At 39.9% G+C, this 15,704-nt stretch overlaps 1 protein-coding gene across 1 annotated transcript; it reads left to right on the forward strand.

Moving 5' to 3' along the window:
* Positions 1-4,577: 4,577 nt before the first annotated feature.
* On the forward strand, positions 4,578-14,566 carry LOC122069370 (ABC transporter B family member 15-like). The gene is given in 8 exon segments (XM_042633368.1): positions 4,578-4,921; positions 5,013-5,067; positions 5,163-5,341; positions 9,062-9,519; positions 11,416-11,569; positions 11,571-11,957; positions 12,055-12,969; positions 13,062-14,566. Coding segments are annotated over 8 exon segments (3,801 nt in total). The 5' UTR covers positions 4,578-4,657; the 3' UTR covers positions 14,451-14,566.
* Positions 14,567-15,704: the final 1,138 nt, after the last annotated feature.

Raw genomic sequence — 15,704 nt, forward strand, 5'->3', positions numbered from 1 at the left:
AGACAATCCACCCCAAATCAGCACAAATTCACAATCAGTCCAGGCCAGTGAGATACAAAAAACATCTCACCTATGCCCAATCTACCTGCGTTAGTTGAACAAACCCATGACAATCAAGCTGTGAAAGGACCAACAATTTCACCTCTCTTTCCATTTTCTAACAGGACTTAACCAAAAATTTGTAAAATTCCATTTCTATTATTTTGAATTTCAGCCAATCTATTTGTTAATTCATACATAATTGCATATCTCGGTTACTGTTTGAACCTCAAGGGGTAGCCAAGTTGGCATGGGTGTGTGTTGGTCTAAATCGATAAGTGACCTGTTTTCGACTCCTCTTACCTAAGAAAATTCATCACAAAACTGATAAGAGGACACAAGCGATCTCCTTGCCTAATTTCACATAAATGGAGCATTTGTACTAGTAATGTAAGCTGAAATCCACTCAAGGACCCATTTTCTTCTCTATACACACTATGAATCTCGGTTCATTGTGTCCCATCACCATTGGTGATCTCTTTACTCTGGGTGAAGGAAAACTTAATCCTCCACTTTATTAATTTGTTCATTCAAATCAAAATTTTAAAGTTAAGGCAAGAAAACAATCTCATCTTCTTATTACACGGGTTTGGAGAGGGTTATAACGTAGAAAGTATTATCACCACATCAAATAGAGGTTGTTTCTTGACTCAAGCCAGCGACTCCCAAGTTGCAATTCTTATACCAGATCCTGGAGTTTATATTTTATTATTTCTTTTTAATTAAGGGGCACCAGTTATGTGGTACAAGGATTGGATCATACAGATAAATTCCTACACATATATGAGAGAAGGGGATACGACTCTGCATTTTCCGAAATCCATGGCACAAATAGTGATGATATCAGTATCCAAACCAACACCAAATCAAGCTTATTAGTATTGGTTTTCCAACCATAGTATGAAAGATTTAACCATTACAGCATGAATAAATCTCCAATATACTTCCTGACAGTTTAATCATTAAGCTTTGTTAGGCATTTATGAGCCACGACAACATGGGGGGTTTTTAAAATATGGGGAATTGTGGTTCCTACATGTACATGAGGGCCAATGGGAGGGCACAAGGAATAGAAGTGTCATTTTCCATTTCATGGAAGAGGGTTGGTCATTTCACTCCCATGCGTCTGGCGCAGAGGCCACACTCTCCCACAGAAAACATTTTCCCTTAAAATATAGATACATGTCTTGAAAACCACAAGTTTCTGACAAATCAATATATTTTGTGGGGTCATAACTTCATCAAAAGTTTTACCCAAAAAAAAAACCTTCATCAAATGTTGTTTACCAAACGAAGAAAAAGGACAAGTATGGTAATGGAAGGAGTTCTACACAGAAGCTGCCTCAGGATGAGTAGCAAGTGATATCTGTTACCCTTAATGCCAAAAGATAAACTGACCAGAGATTTCTAAATTCGGTTTCAAGTCCTGTCTTTGGGTTGATGATGGAAGGAAATGTTTTCTAGATTGTAATAACCAATAATCACCAAGGATGAACACATTGATCTCCACAGAGAAAGCTATCAATCACAAAAACCTAGCCACAAGGGGGATGGGAAAAAAAAAAAAAAGGAAAGCCAAAATCTTCACAGAAACATTTACCAAATACTTTCTAGTGATTCCCATATAGCTAGAAAACAAAATGTAGATCAAATATGAAAACAGTAAGCAAAGCATTAGCAGAGATAAATGAAAATAGATGTATCCACCTACCCACAAAGAGTGAGAGAGAAATAGGAAGAGGATTACATTGTGTGGTTGGAGAAGGGATGGAGAGTGCCAGGAACTCTACTCCCATGTCCTTGCCCCTAAATCTCAGACTCAGCAACTGAAAATTTATCACTGTGGAAGGGACGAAGACCCTCTCTTTTTTAGTGTAGCTCTTGGTAACCAATTAAAGTATCAGAGAATGAAAGCTTCCCTTTCGACCCCAAAATTCGTTCACTGGAAGGCTTTAGGACCTTTCGGACTCTCCTATCTGCAGCTCTGTAGTATGAGAGGAAAGGTTAATTGAGCAGTGGAAGGGAGAGCTTTTAGTGGAACCGAGTAGAGCTCTTGCAGACGAACCTCTGGTTTGGATCTTCAGAGTTTTTGGCGAAAAGAATAATAAATTGGGACAATTACATCATTACCCATTTTGAATTTTATTTTATAAGACTAATCATATAATTTTCCTTATTCTTTTCTCAAAAATTCAAAGTTGGGTAATCATATAATTTTTCCCTATTTAATAATGCTCTTTTAAGACGAATCTGTACGAAGAACCATTGCTCCATGATGAGTGGTCTCATGAGGATGGCAAAGGATTTGATTCCTCTTGTTGACACACAAGATAGGTTTGGACATAACTTTCCGTTGTCCAACTTATACAAGATCTGAGTTTAAAAAACCTTTGGATATGCTAAAGTGGGGAATTGCCCAACTCATACAAGATCCTAGTTTAAAAAACAAAATCTCTCATCTTCTTTAGTTTCTCTAATTGGTATAGGCATCTCCAATTCTTCTCTCACTTCTATTCTTCCTTCCGTAGATCAGAATCTAGCCATTGTATCTGGTTCTTAGGCATTAGTCCAATTAGTCTTCTAAGTTAAGGTTATGCTGATTTTGTGATTTCCGATGGAAGTCCTATTCAGAAGTTGAGAGAGAGAGAGAGAGAGAGAGAGAGAGAGAGAGAGAGAGAGAGAGAGAGAGAGAGAGAGAGAGAGAGAGAGAGAGAGAGAGAGAGAGAGTAAAAGGGAAAATCTAAGAAAGAACGCAAGCAGAAGGAAAGAGGAGAGGAAGTCTCACCGGTGTCCTGTGATAAGACTGATCTCTATGCTTTATCGCCGAAGGTGGCCAATTGAAGATAGTGTTTGGATGGGAGGTAGAAAGAATTAGGGAAAAAATGTCAAATAATGGAGAAGGATGATGGAGAATCACTGTTTTGGGTAATTTTGTAAACACAAACCTAATTTTGTGTATTTTTGTTAACTGAAACTTAAAGTTGATTAATTTTATAAAAGGAAACCCAAATTTAGATAATCATGTAATTTTCCTTTAAGACTTGGGAAAAGTTCTAAAGGTAGGATTCTGTTTCGATTGGTGTTGTGGTTTGGTTACATCAGTTTCCTCGGCTCGAGACCTAAAAGAAGAAAGGGTCAGAGCATAGCTCTTGGGGATTCTTTGATCCCTAAATCAGCGTGGAACAATAGATGTGAGTTTTAAGACCGCAAGCGAAGAAATTAAGGTTAGAGAGATAGAGAGTTATTTTGTTACGTGTGTTTACCTTGGAAAAGTGATTTGGAAAGGAAATGAGTGTAGTATTTTAGGGTTTGGCTTGATTAGGAGGTAGCCAGTTCCTCAATCTCCGAGAAAAATAGTTTAGGGTTCAAAAGTTGGTTTCATTCGCATCATAATCATGCTTAAGAGTTACACCGGAATATGATTATCACCCATGATAACCCCACGTTCCTCTCAACCTTACAACCCATAACTTCATGCAATAACAATAACCACCCTAACTACTTACATAAAATAACCTCCCACATGTGATAATAACTACCCATGCAACTAACCTCCCACATGTGATAATAACTAATCACTCTTACTGCATAAAATAACATACTAACTACCCTTTACATGAAATAACTTAACTCCACCCCAGGCATAATCCGATTGAGTAAATCCGTATAGAGGAGAACATGATCTTTCTCTTTGGTCCCTTGCCATGTTGCATACTTTGAATTCTGATAGGGAAGGTGTTTACAAGTATACCAATTGGTTTCAATTTTCTATTGGCTTTCTGTCGATTTGATATTGAGCCCAGTTCGATTTATTATATGTATACATGTTTACATAACTATCGGGGAAAAGCAGTTTTTGTTTTAAGGTTAGTATCGATTTCTTATCGATTTGGGTACAGTTTCGGTTTAATATGATTCCTATGAGTTCATATTTTGCTTCGTTACACAATACTTCAATCAGAGACCTAAGCTTTCTTTGATTCGTAATAGTTTGGTATGGGTCATCTTCATTGATTCACTTTACATTTTGACACCCCAAGGAGAATCTGCTATGGTTGATGTGTTTTTTTGTTTTCTCTCAACCAATACAAGTAATAAACTGTAGCAAAAAATGTTTTTATGAAAGGTCCCGTACGTAAAATATCTAATGACAAGAAATGAGATGGTTGTTGAATTCTCACAAGTGTGTCCACGTAAACATGGGAAGATTCAATCCTAAATAATGGTACTTCTATGTTTAGGACTCACCTAAATATATAGGAGCCACATCGTAGGTTACACTAGTGCACCCTGAATTCAATTGTGCCTATGATACATGTGCCTAGGTGCTGTCAGCCTGTCAGCTGTCTGATTTACTCGGTTTGCGATGATGATAAGTCGAGTGGCCCCACTGTACAAGTTAATGGAGTTCTTTTTTTTTTTTGGATTAGATGTTAATGAAGCTTTCTTTTCTTGGATTAAATGTTAATGGAGCTTGACTCAGGGTCTATACATCAATGATATTCCCCTAACACCCTTAGCGTGAAAGTGAGTAGCGACCAAGGAAGAAAGAAAGGTGAAGGAGAGTTTTAATAGCTATCTCTTCACTTGGATTCTTGTTCTCTATCAACTCCCAAAGATGGTAGCTGAGACGGGCGATAAGGTGGCCGGCAGTGTCCAAACCAAGACCAGCAGTAGCAGTAAGAGTAAGATCAACTCCATTATTACCATCTTCCAGCACGCCGAGTGCAAAGATAAGTGGTTGATGGTTCTAGGCTTCATCGGCGCCGTCGGCGATGGGTTCTCTACTCCTGCCTTATTCTACGTGAATAGCATCGTCTTCAACAATTTTGGTAGTTCCCCCATCACTAATTCTCAGGACTTCGTTAGCAAAACCAACCAGGTCTATCTCTCCTCACTCTTTTCTCTCTTTCTCTACCAACTCACCTAAGTGACAAAGTGACAAACTAACTTCATTTAATCATTGGTTACAGACTGCCTTGTATTTACTGTATGTGGCTTGTGGATCTTTGGTTGCTTCTTTCATGGGTGAGTATCTGTTTCTCTCTTCCAATTCCTTGTTAGATTCAAGGAAAGATCCTGAAAAATTTATGCTAATGGGTTTAAAATTTGGATCCCAAAAGAGGGGTATTGCTGGACAAGAACAGGGGAGAGACAAGCCACAAGGATGAGATCAAGATATCTGAAAGCTGTCTTAAGGCAAGACATTAGTTACTTTGACCTGCAAGTGTCCAGCACCACCCAAGTGGTCACCAGCGTCTCCAATGACACCCTTGTCATTCAAGACTTCCTCAGTGAGAAGGTGAACACTGTAACTCACAATATTTGATCTGGGTTTTCTTGATTTATGCTGAGATGTTGGGAATTAGAGAGGTATAATCCTACCACGGTTAAGTTTGGTCCTTTTTGCTTTCATATATTTGAGGATCGAACAATCTCTCGCATTAATATCTCCAACTAGCTGGCCTAGGTGGAGATAGCTCCCAAGTATAGAAGGCACTAAGTACTGAACTTAACCCATGTAGGAGACTTATACATTTATGGGTGAGTGGTAGCACTGCTTAAGCTGCCAACTTCCGAACACCAAATTTTATCTTAGCCATTGATCTATTTTTAGTTAAATCTTACCAATCCATCGCTTTCAAGACATTTACCGATTACTCACTGTCACGGTGGTGGCTCACAGGCAGTCTGCATCACCTTCTCCCCCTCTCGCTCTCACCCCCGACCCAGCGTTTACCTCAACCCTTTCCTCTCCGCCATAAACCTGCAGCAACCCCTACCTCACCATATCCTCCCTCCCTCCTGTTCTCTCTGTCTCTCTCCAAAGCCACATTTTTTGTGCATCGTGGCACCAGCCCTGGGCTACCACTACAAACACCGCCCCTCCCCTACCATTCACAAAGACAAACCCCTTTTCCCAAGATGTATACTTCAATACGAAATTACTAATTATATCCATAGAAATTGAACAAAATAACAAGCTTCAATAGCAGAGGAATTCCAAGGAACCGGGGACGGGGAGAAGCCGAAACTCAAGCAAGGATAGAGAAATAGTCAAAAACTTTAGAGAAGAAAATATTAAAAAAAAAAAAAAAAAAAAAGGGAAAACAAAGTTCATGCTGCGGAGGAGAAATAGGTATCTCAACAAGAGTTTATAGTTAATGCAAAGTCCAATGCCATGGCTGAACTTGGTTGATCGCTGCAATGAGGCCGTGAAAAAAGAAGAAAAATGTGTGGGAGAGTCGGTAGCAAGTTAAATGTTTTTTATATTCAATGGTTGAGATTTAACATTATTAAACCAACCATTGAGATTAAATGTAGCTTTTATAACTACAAGCCAACAACATCCACTGTCTCCAACGACTAACCCTCCAACGAATGCAAGGGCTTAGGCTCACATCCCAATACCTATCAACATTTGGGGATGCGTGTTCAAGCATTCTCAGTCATGGTTTCAAGTATTAATATCATATCAGTGTTGGCTGAGACCGATCCAAATCAATTATCAGTATCTTTTCAGGAGTAAAACAGTAAAAAACAAAAAAAAAAGTATTTTTTTTTTTGAAAAGCAAGGGGGCAAAAATGACTGATACGCACTGATCTTATCCGATACTGATTCAATCCCAGATTGGTATCGCCCTCTGTTGATACTGGTATCGATACCGAGAACTAAATCCATGCTCTCAGCTAAGGGTGTCAATTGATCAATCCGGTCCGGTTTGGGTTGGGCCTAACCAAGCCTGGCGGGCCTATGTCCTCGGACCATGATCTACCTATTTAAGGAATGAGTCGGTCTCAGTTGATGTCGTGTTGCGCTTTGTTGGGTGCCGGGCTTTAATCGGGCTTAATCGGTCCTTAAACTGGAATATATACCAATAAAACCTTAAACGAGCCTTAATCGGTCTTTACTTTTCTTAGATTTAGGATACTTTAATTTATTTTATTAAAATTATCAACAATTTTGAAAGGATATTACACTTAATTATAGTCTACAATTGATAAAAATATCAATATATGCCCTATTATGTCCCCAAAAAATCAAAATACCTAAGTAAACGTTCAGGCTAAATGTGACGGTCCAAGTCAGGCTTGTAAATGGGCCGGGTTGGCTGCGAGGTCCATCAAGCTTACCCCTTGCACCGTGTACTACCTATTTATAAACAGGTCACGCTTAGGCCCAACACGTTTATTAATCGGTCCAATCTAGGTTAGGCCATAAATGTGTCAGGCTCGATCAGGGCTACCGGTGTGGGCTTGGAATTGAAACCCCTACTCTCAGCCCTTGAAATAATCGTTGGAGGAAATGATCTTTTTCTCATCTCAACACTCATTGTGACATTTGGGGATCGAGGGTACTTAACAATCATTGTCACACTCCAATATCAATGTATTTTACAATTTAACTGTTTTTTAATCTTTTAACAGTTGCCCAACTTCATAATGAACACGGCGACCTTCGTTGGGTGCTACCTGATGGCGTTTGTGTTGATGTGGAGACTGGCTTTGGTAGCCCTTCCATTTGTAGTGCTTGTGATAGCTCCAGGGTTGATATGTGGAAGGATTNTACAATAGATGAAGAAGAAGAAGAGGTTGAATAGTAGAAGAAAAGAAAAAATGAAGAAGAAGAAGGAGAAGAAGGAGAAGAAGGAGAAGAAGGAGGAGAGGCGAAGGACAGACCTTTGGTGAAGATTTCTTGTACAGGGCGCTCGTTCTTCTTTCCTCTCTGCTATCCTCTCTCTATCGCGGCGGACAATCGGGAACGAAAGTTCCTTCCACTATTAATTTGGAACGAAACGTGGCCGACGGAACAGCCTCTGAGCGTTTCGTGAAATCGGGCCATATTCGTTTCTTACCACACTTCCGTTTCGAAAAAACTGGAACGGAGCCTAAACATACCAAACAGTTTTCAGCGTTTTTTCGTTCTATTGACACGAAAAAACGCTAGAAACGTTTTTTATGAACTATAACAAACGGCTCCTAACTCTCCAACGAATGCAAGGGCTTAGGCTCACATCCCAATGCCTATCAACATTTGGGGATGCGTGTTCAAGTATTCTCAGTCATGGTTTCAAGTATTGATATCATATTGGTGTCGACTGAGACCGATCCAAATCAATTATTAGTATCTTTTCAGGGGTAAAACAGTAAAAAACAAAAAAAATGACTGATACGCACTGATCTTATCCGATACTGATTCAGTCCTAGATTGGTATCGCCCTCTGTTGATACTGGTATCTATATCGAGAACTAAATCCATGCTCTCAGCTAAGGGTGTCAATTGATCAGTCTGGTCCGGTTTGGGTTGGGCCTAACCAAGCCTGGCGAGCCTATGTCCTCGGACCATGATCTACCTATTTAAGGAATGAGTCGGTCTCAGTCGATGTCGTGTTGCGCTTTGTTGGGTGCCGGGCTTTAATCGGCCTTCTCTTTATCGGGCTATAATCGGTCCTTAAACTGGATTATATACCAATACAACCTTAAACGGGCCTTAATCAGTCTTTGCTTTTCTTAGATTTAGGATACTTTAATTTATTTTATTAAAATTATCAACAATTTTGAAAGGATATTACACTTAATTATAGTCTACAATTGATAAAAATATCAATATATACCCTATTATGTCCCCAAAAAATCAAAATACCTAAGTAAACGTTCAGGCTAAACGTGACGGTCCAAGTCAGGCTTGTAAATGGGCCGGGTCGGTTGGAAGGTCCATCAAGCTTACCCCTTGCACTGTGTACTACCTATTTATAAACAGGCCAGGCTTAGGCCCAACACGTTTATTAATCGGTCCGATCTAGGTTAGGCCATAAATGTGTCGGGCTCGATCAGGGCTACCGGTGTGGGCTTGGAATTGAAACCCCTACTCTCAGCCCTTGAAATAATCGTTGGAGGAAATGATCTTTTTCTCATCTCAACACTCATTGTGACATTTGGGGATCGAGGGTACTTAACAATCATTTTCACACTCCAATATCAATGTATTTTACAATTTAACTGTTTTTTAATCTTTTAACAGTTGCCCAACTTCATAATGAACACGGCGACCTCCGTTGGGTGCTACCTGATGGCGTTTGTGTTGATGTGGAGACTGGCTTTGGTAGCCCTTCCATTTGTAGTGCTTGTGATAGCTCCAGGGTTGATATGTGGAAGGATTCTCATAGGCGTGGCAAGAAAGGTAGGAGAGGAGTATGGTAAGGCTGGTAGTATAGTGGAGCAGGCTGTGTCGTCGATTAGGATGGTTTACTCTTTCGTTGGAGAAAGCAGGATTATGGGTGAGTTCTCAACAGCACTGCAAGGGTGTGTAAGGCTTGGGTTGAAGCAGGGTTTGATAAAGGGTTTGGCTATCGGAAGTAATAGCATTGTCTCCTCTGTTTGGTCTATCTTGTTTTGGTATGGAAGCAGGTTAGTGATGTACCATGGTGGGCGAGGAGGAACCGTATTCAGTGTTGGAGCCTGCATCATCCTTGGTGGCAAGTAAGTCTCTCTCTCTCTCTTAATCATGTGTCCTTGCATCTATAGGACATGGATTTTATTGTGAAAAACGACCAACCACTTTCAAGTGGTTTCCACATATTACTTTATTGTGCCATGGCTCTTTCCCACCTTATCTCGTGCCATGGCCCATTGCTCTTTCCTAATTCGTCTTCTTCTTCCTTTTTTTCTTTTTCTTTTTCTTTTTCCTTTTCCTTTTTTTTTTTCAAAAGCAAAAAATTGCATTATTTTCTAAGGAAAACTATGGTTGTGAGTTGTGACCATGGCTCTTTCCTAATTATCTTGTTTCTTTTTCATTTTTCAAAAGGAAAAACCTGTATTATTTTATGAGGAAATCTGGTTATGAGTATTGTGATCAACACTTAATTGAGTTGTAAGGTGACCATTATAGCTCGTTGGTCCTATGGAAATGCTGTTTTTCGTATGGGGGTTATGATCTCTTTTCATGGAATATCCTTTTTTAATGTAGAAAAAAAAAAAGTCTTGTGAGCAACACTTAATTTAGCTGCAAGGTAACTTATGTTTTAGAATTTACATTTCAAATCATCATACTTCTTTTGAAAACGTGATGTGAATTCTAATATAATGGCAACCGTCATGGAAATGGGATAATAAACTGATTCATGACTTGAGATTGAATTTGTTTTACTCTGAATCCTCTATCCATGTGGGGTGTGGGGTGTCATCCCACATGGTGATGAGGGCCAATCAAGTGGGATCTCCAACCATCGACCCTTGGGTAAGCCTCACCATGTTGGACTCCACCCTCCACATGAGATATCCCAAATAAATGGCAAAGTAAAAAAAGAATTAAGTATGAAAACAAAAACAAAAGGGTGAAGGTTATCAACCCTTTCCTAAGTGATTGATGCGTTGGCATTTTCTTTAGGAATGATTGAAGGAAGTATCATTTCTATTACTTTATCTTTCTCGACTGTTAAAAGGTGAACCTAATATCCCTCCTGATTCCTCCTGTTTAAAAACTGTATGCTTAGAACTTCAGATTAAGCTCCTCTTTCTGTTTTTTTTTTTCTTGCAAACTTTGGGAGAAAGTTCAAGTTGATGATAAAAAGGAATGCGAAATTATCTACCCACTTGGTTAGACACTTTATTGTCTTTTTCTCAAATACGGAATTGTCTTTTCTCAAATGGTTACCCACTTTATTGCTTTATTGTAGGGTAACGTTTGAAAATACACTTATGTGGAGATTCGGAGATTCATCGGACTCTTTGCTGAGTTAATTAAAGCTTATTTTAATTATGTAATTGGATCTTCTCATGAAAATGTCATCTATTTGGTGATGTCATTTATTAGGTGACATCACCCACATGGCTTTTATCCAAGCCGGCTCTAAAGTTATTATTATTATTAATTTTTTTTTTTTTTTTTTTCCAGTTACAAAACTCTAAAGTTACTTTTCTTTCCTAAGTGTAATGGGTAGGATAGATAACATCCTATCATTTCACATTCCTATTGAAAATGTCTACTCTCCTTAGCAGTCATATGACCCATATCCAATGGCCATAACAATAGGGAATCTCTTCACCGTACACGGTGAAGAAAATTTGGATCCTTCAAAAAAAAAAAAAAAAAAAATCCATACATAGTGGATGAGTATGCAAATTCATTGTAAGGCAAGGGGCTGGATCTAAGGTAGGGATTCAATTTGGAAGGAAGCCACTTTATTTTCCTTCAAAATTCATGAAAACCTCACTTTCTATTCACCTCCAGCCATAGGGAAAATTAAGGCAGGGACGGGATACATGGATTTTTCGAAGGAAAAGAATGGGAAAATGAACTTTTTAGTGAAAATTTAAGAACCGAGATTAGTGAATGTTTATTTATTCTTATGTTGATTCTTATTTTCTGTCAACCAGATCAATGGGTAGTGGGCTTATGAACTTGAAGAACCTCTCTGAAGCCTGTGCTGCAAGAGAACGTATAATGCAGATAGTAAAGAGGGTACCAAAAATAGATTCAGATAACACTGAAGGCCATATTCTTCAAAGCATTTCAGGGGAGGTTGAATTCAAAACACTTAAAATTCGTGTATCCATCTAGGCCAGAGAATGCAATTCTTAGAGATTTCTCACTCAAAGTACCAGCAGGAAAGACAGTTGCATTAGTTGGAGGGAGTGGTTCTGGGAAGTCTACAATAATCTCTTTGTTGCAGAGGCTTTATGACCCACTTAATGGAGAGATACTTCTTGATGGGTTCAACATTGTTGAACTTCAGCTCAAATGGCTTCGATCTCAAATGGGTTTAGTGAGCCAAGAACCAGCTTTATTTACTACCTCCATTAAAGAAAACATACTCTTCGGCAAAGAGGACGCCACCATGGATGAGGTAGTTGAAGCATCAAAATCTGCAAATGCTCACAGCTTCATTTCTCAACTGCCACAAGGATATGATACCCAGGTTTGTTTTTATCACTGCTTTCCTTGAACCATTAATGTAATTAATCACCAATGAAGCAATTTAAATAAACAGAAGCTCACATATTGAATTTGTACAGGTTGGTGAGGGAGGCACTCAGTTATCAGGAGGACAAAAACAGAGAATAGCAATTGCAAGAGCAGTGATTAGAGCCCCAAAGATCCTTCTATTGGACGAGGCGACGAGTGCATTAGACTCAGGATCAGAGAGAATTGTTCAAGAAGCACTTGACAAGGTTGTGGCTTGCCGAACGACGATTGTTATTGCTCACCGTCTTTCGACAATTCACAATGCTGAGATGATCGCTGTAGTTCAGAATGGGCACGTCATGGAATCAGGATCCCATGAAGAGTTGATCCAATATGAGAATGGATTGTAAACTTCATTAGTTAGACACCAACAACATCAAGAAGCTGAGGAGAAAACCAAAGAGGAAGAGAGCCCATTGACATCCCCATCATCATTTCCCCTCTCAAAATATGATAAGATCAATGTCACCAAGCACAAGCTCTCTTCAAAGAATATATCCAACTCTGCAAACTCAACAGCAGCATCAAGTCAAGTATCACAAGGGGGAGAAGGCAATGCTGAACAAAAGTTACCAGTGCCCTCATTTCGAAGATTATTGCTTCTTAATATACCGGAATGGAAACAAGCAATCTTGGGATGCGTAAGCACAGTATTGGTGGGCGCAGTGCAGCCCTTGTTCTCATTCCTGATGGGTAGTATGATATCAGTCTATTTCTTGCCTAGTCATGAGGAGATTAAGTCGAAGACGAGGATGTACTCCTTCTTATTGCTTGGCTTGACTCTATTCTCATTCATCGTAAGCTTATGTGAACACTACTACTTCGCTGTAATGGGTGAATCCCTCACGAGGAGGATCAGAGAAAGGATGGTATCTAAGATTCTTACTTTCGAAGTAGGGTGGTTCGATCAAGATAGCAACTCTACGGGAGCAGTCTGTTCTAGACTCGCCAAGGATGCCAATATGGTAAGCTTTAAGAATCCCTCTCTCACACACACATAAATACAAACATATGGTGAACAATAAAAGCTTTAATCATAATTTTGGCAATTCTGTAGGTCAGGTCACTTGTTGGGGATCGAATGGCGCTTCCCATACAAACCTTCTCAGCAGTAACCATTGCATGCACCATTGGTATAATCATTGCATGGAGGGTTGCGATTGTAATGATGGCCAGTCAACCCCTTTTCATCCTCTGCAACTACTCCCGACTTGTTCTGCTCAAGAAAATGTCAAACAAAGCCATCAAAGCCCAAGAAGAAAGTAGCAAACTTGCGGTAGATGCAACCTTAAACATCCGAACAGTCACAGTTTTCTCTTCCCAAGCTCGAGTACTTGACTTGCTAGCCAAAGCCCAAGAAGGTCCACGAAGAGATAGCATTTGTCAAGCATGGCTTGCAGGAATTGTCCTCGGCATCTGCCAAGGCCTCATATACTCCAGTCGAGCCTTCGAGTTCTGGTATGGTGGAAAGCTTATCTCCGAGGGTTTTATTACAGTTAAGGCCTTCCTTGAAACTTTCTTTACATTAATTATCACCGGCCGTATCATCGTCGAAGCCGCCAGCTTGACCGCTGACTTGGCGAAAGGTGCTGATGCCGTTGACTCTGTATTTTCCGTGTTGGATCGGAACACTCAGATTAAACCCGATGACCCGAAAGGATATCAGCCTGAAAGGTTGATCGGTCAGGTGGAGCTCCGAGACGTTCACTTTTCATATCCAGAAAGACCCAACGTCGTCATCTTCCAAGGGTTCTCACTTCGCATTGCCGCCACAAAGTCAACGGCATTGGTGGGCCAAAGTGGTTCGGGAAAGTCAACAGTCATTGGCTTGATAGAGAGATTCTATGATGCCTCGAAAGGAACGGTGGAGATCGATGGAAGGGATATAAAGGCGTACCATCTCCGGTCTTTGAGGAAACACATTGGCCTAGTGAGTCAAGAACCAACTTTATTCGCAGGGACAATCAGAGATAATATAGCCTACGGCGCCTTTGACGGAGGTATGGTTGACGAGGCAGAAATCATAAAAGCAGCAAAGACAGCGAACGCTCATGATTTCATCGCGGCACTTAAAGATGGATATGATACATCGTGTGGAGATAGAGCAGTGCAGTTATCTGGAGGACAGAGGCAGCGGATTGCAATAGCCCGAGCCATACTAAAAAATCCGGCGGTGCTGTTGTTGGACGAAGCGACGAGCGCGTTAGACAGCGCGTCGGAGAGGGCGGTGCAGGAAGCATTGGAGCGTGTGATGGTGGGGAGGACGAGCGTGGTGGTGGCACATCGGTTGAGTACCATACAGAAATGCGATGAGATTGTGGTTATGGAAGGAGGGAAGGTGGTGGAGAAGGGGACCCACTCAGCTCTTCTGGCTGCTGGTCCCACTGGTGCTTACTACTCCCTTGTTAAGCTTCAAAAGACGCCCAATATTGAGAAACATCTTTGATTAATTGCTTAGGCTGTGCACGCCTTCAGGGTGTCTTGGAAGCTCCATGAGTGGAGAGCTCATTTAAAGGTGATCGGTTGTATTGTTAAGTTGGTATTTTATTGTACTATTGATCATATTTGGAAGGAATTTCTGAATCTTTCTGAATAAGATTAACATCATATAAATTATTGTCAATAGACACTCAGATGTAGAGATGAAATTTAGCTGTTGCCCGGATTGTAGCCAAATAAATGGAATCTAAAATGGTATTTTAGAAAATACTATAACTTAAGAGGGTAAGAGAGAAATGAATTATTCCATTTCTTTGGCTACCAGTAGGGGGTTGCAGCTACTTGGCTGCAACTAGAGTAGTAGCCAATTTTTTCCCCAGATGTAGAGGTACAATGTCTGACTATTATTCCTAGCAAACCAAAAAACCCTCAAAATTCAATTCCTCGTGGAGAATTGCGATTCGACCCATATGATCTTCTACATAGTATTTTGTGGTGGATTTTGATTCTTTCTTCTTCCCTGGGTTTTCCTTTCTGGGCTTGTTTATTTGGGGTCTCCCTTTCGCTCAAGTTGGTCCTTTTGTTTTGTAGTTGTGATGGTCTACAACACCATTTGAAGGGGTAACTCTATTATAATTGTGTTTTTTTTATTTCACTTCTTTTCTAATAAATTTGATATTACCTATAAAAAATATTTGATTAATAATAGATAAACATTGTTTCAGATTTCAAGAGTGTAACCTGTTCTTTCTATTAAAAAGAAATAAAAAAATAAAAACTCCAAGATCTGGTATAAGCATTGCGACTTGGGAGTCGCTGGCTTGAGGCAAGAAACAACCTCTACTTGATGTGGTGATAATACTTTCAACATTATAACCCTCTCCAAACCTGTGTAATAAGAGGATGAGATTGTTTTCTTGCTTTGACTTTAAAATTTTGATTTGAATGAACAAATTAAGAAGTGGAGGATTAAGTTTTCCTTCACCTAGAGTAAATAGATCACCAATGGTGATGGGACACAATGAACCGAGATTCATAGTGTGTATAGAGAAGAAACTGGATCCTTGAGTGGATTTCAGCTTACTTTGCTAGTACAAATGCTCCATTTATTTGAAATTAGGCAAGGAGATCGCTTGTGTCCTCTTATCAGTTTTGTGATGAATTTTCTTAGTTAAGAGGAGTTGAAAACAGGTCACTTGTCGATTTAGACCAACACACACCCATGCCAACTCGGCTACCCCTTGAGGTTCAAACCATGGTA

This window comes from Macadamia integrifolia, chromosome 2, assembly GCF_013358625.1.
Source record: "Macadamia integrifolia cultivar HAES 741 chromosome 2, SCU_Mint_v3, whole genome shotgun sequence".
Classification (NCBI taxonomy): Eukaryota; Viridiplantae; Streptophyta; class Magnoliopsida; order Proteales; family Proteaceae; genus Macadamia; species Macadamia integrifolia.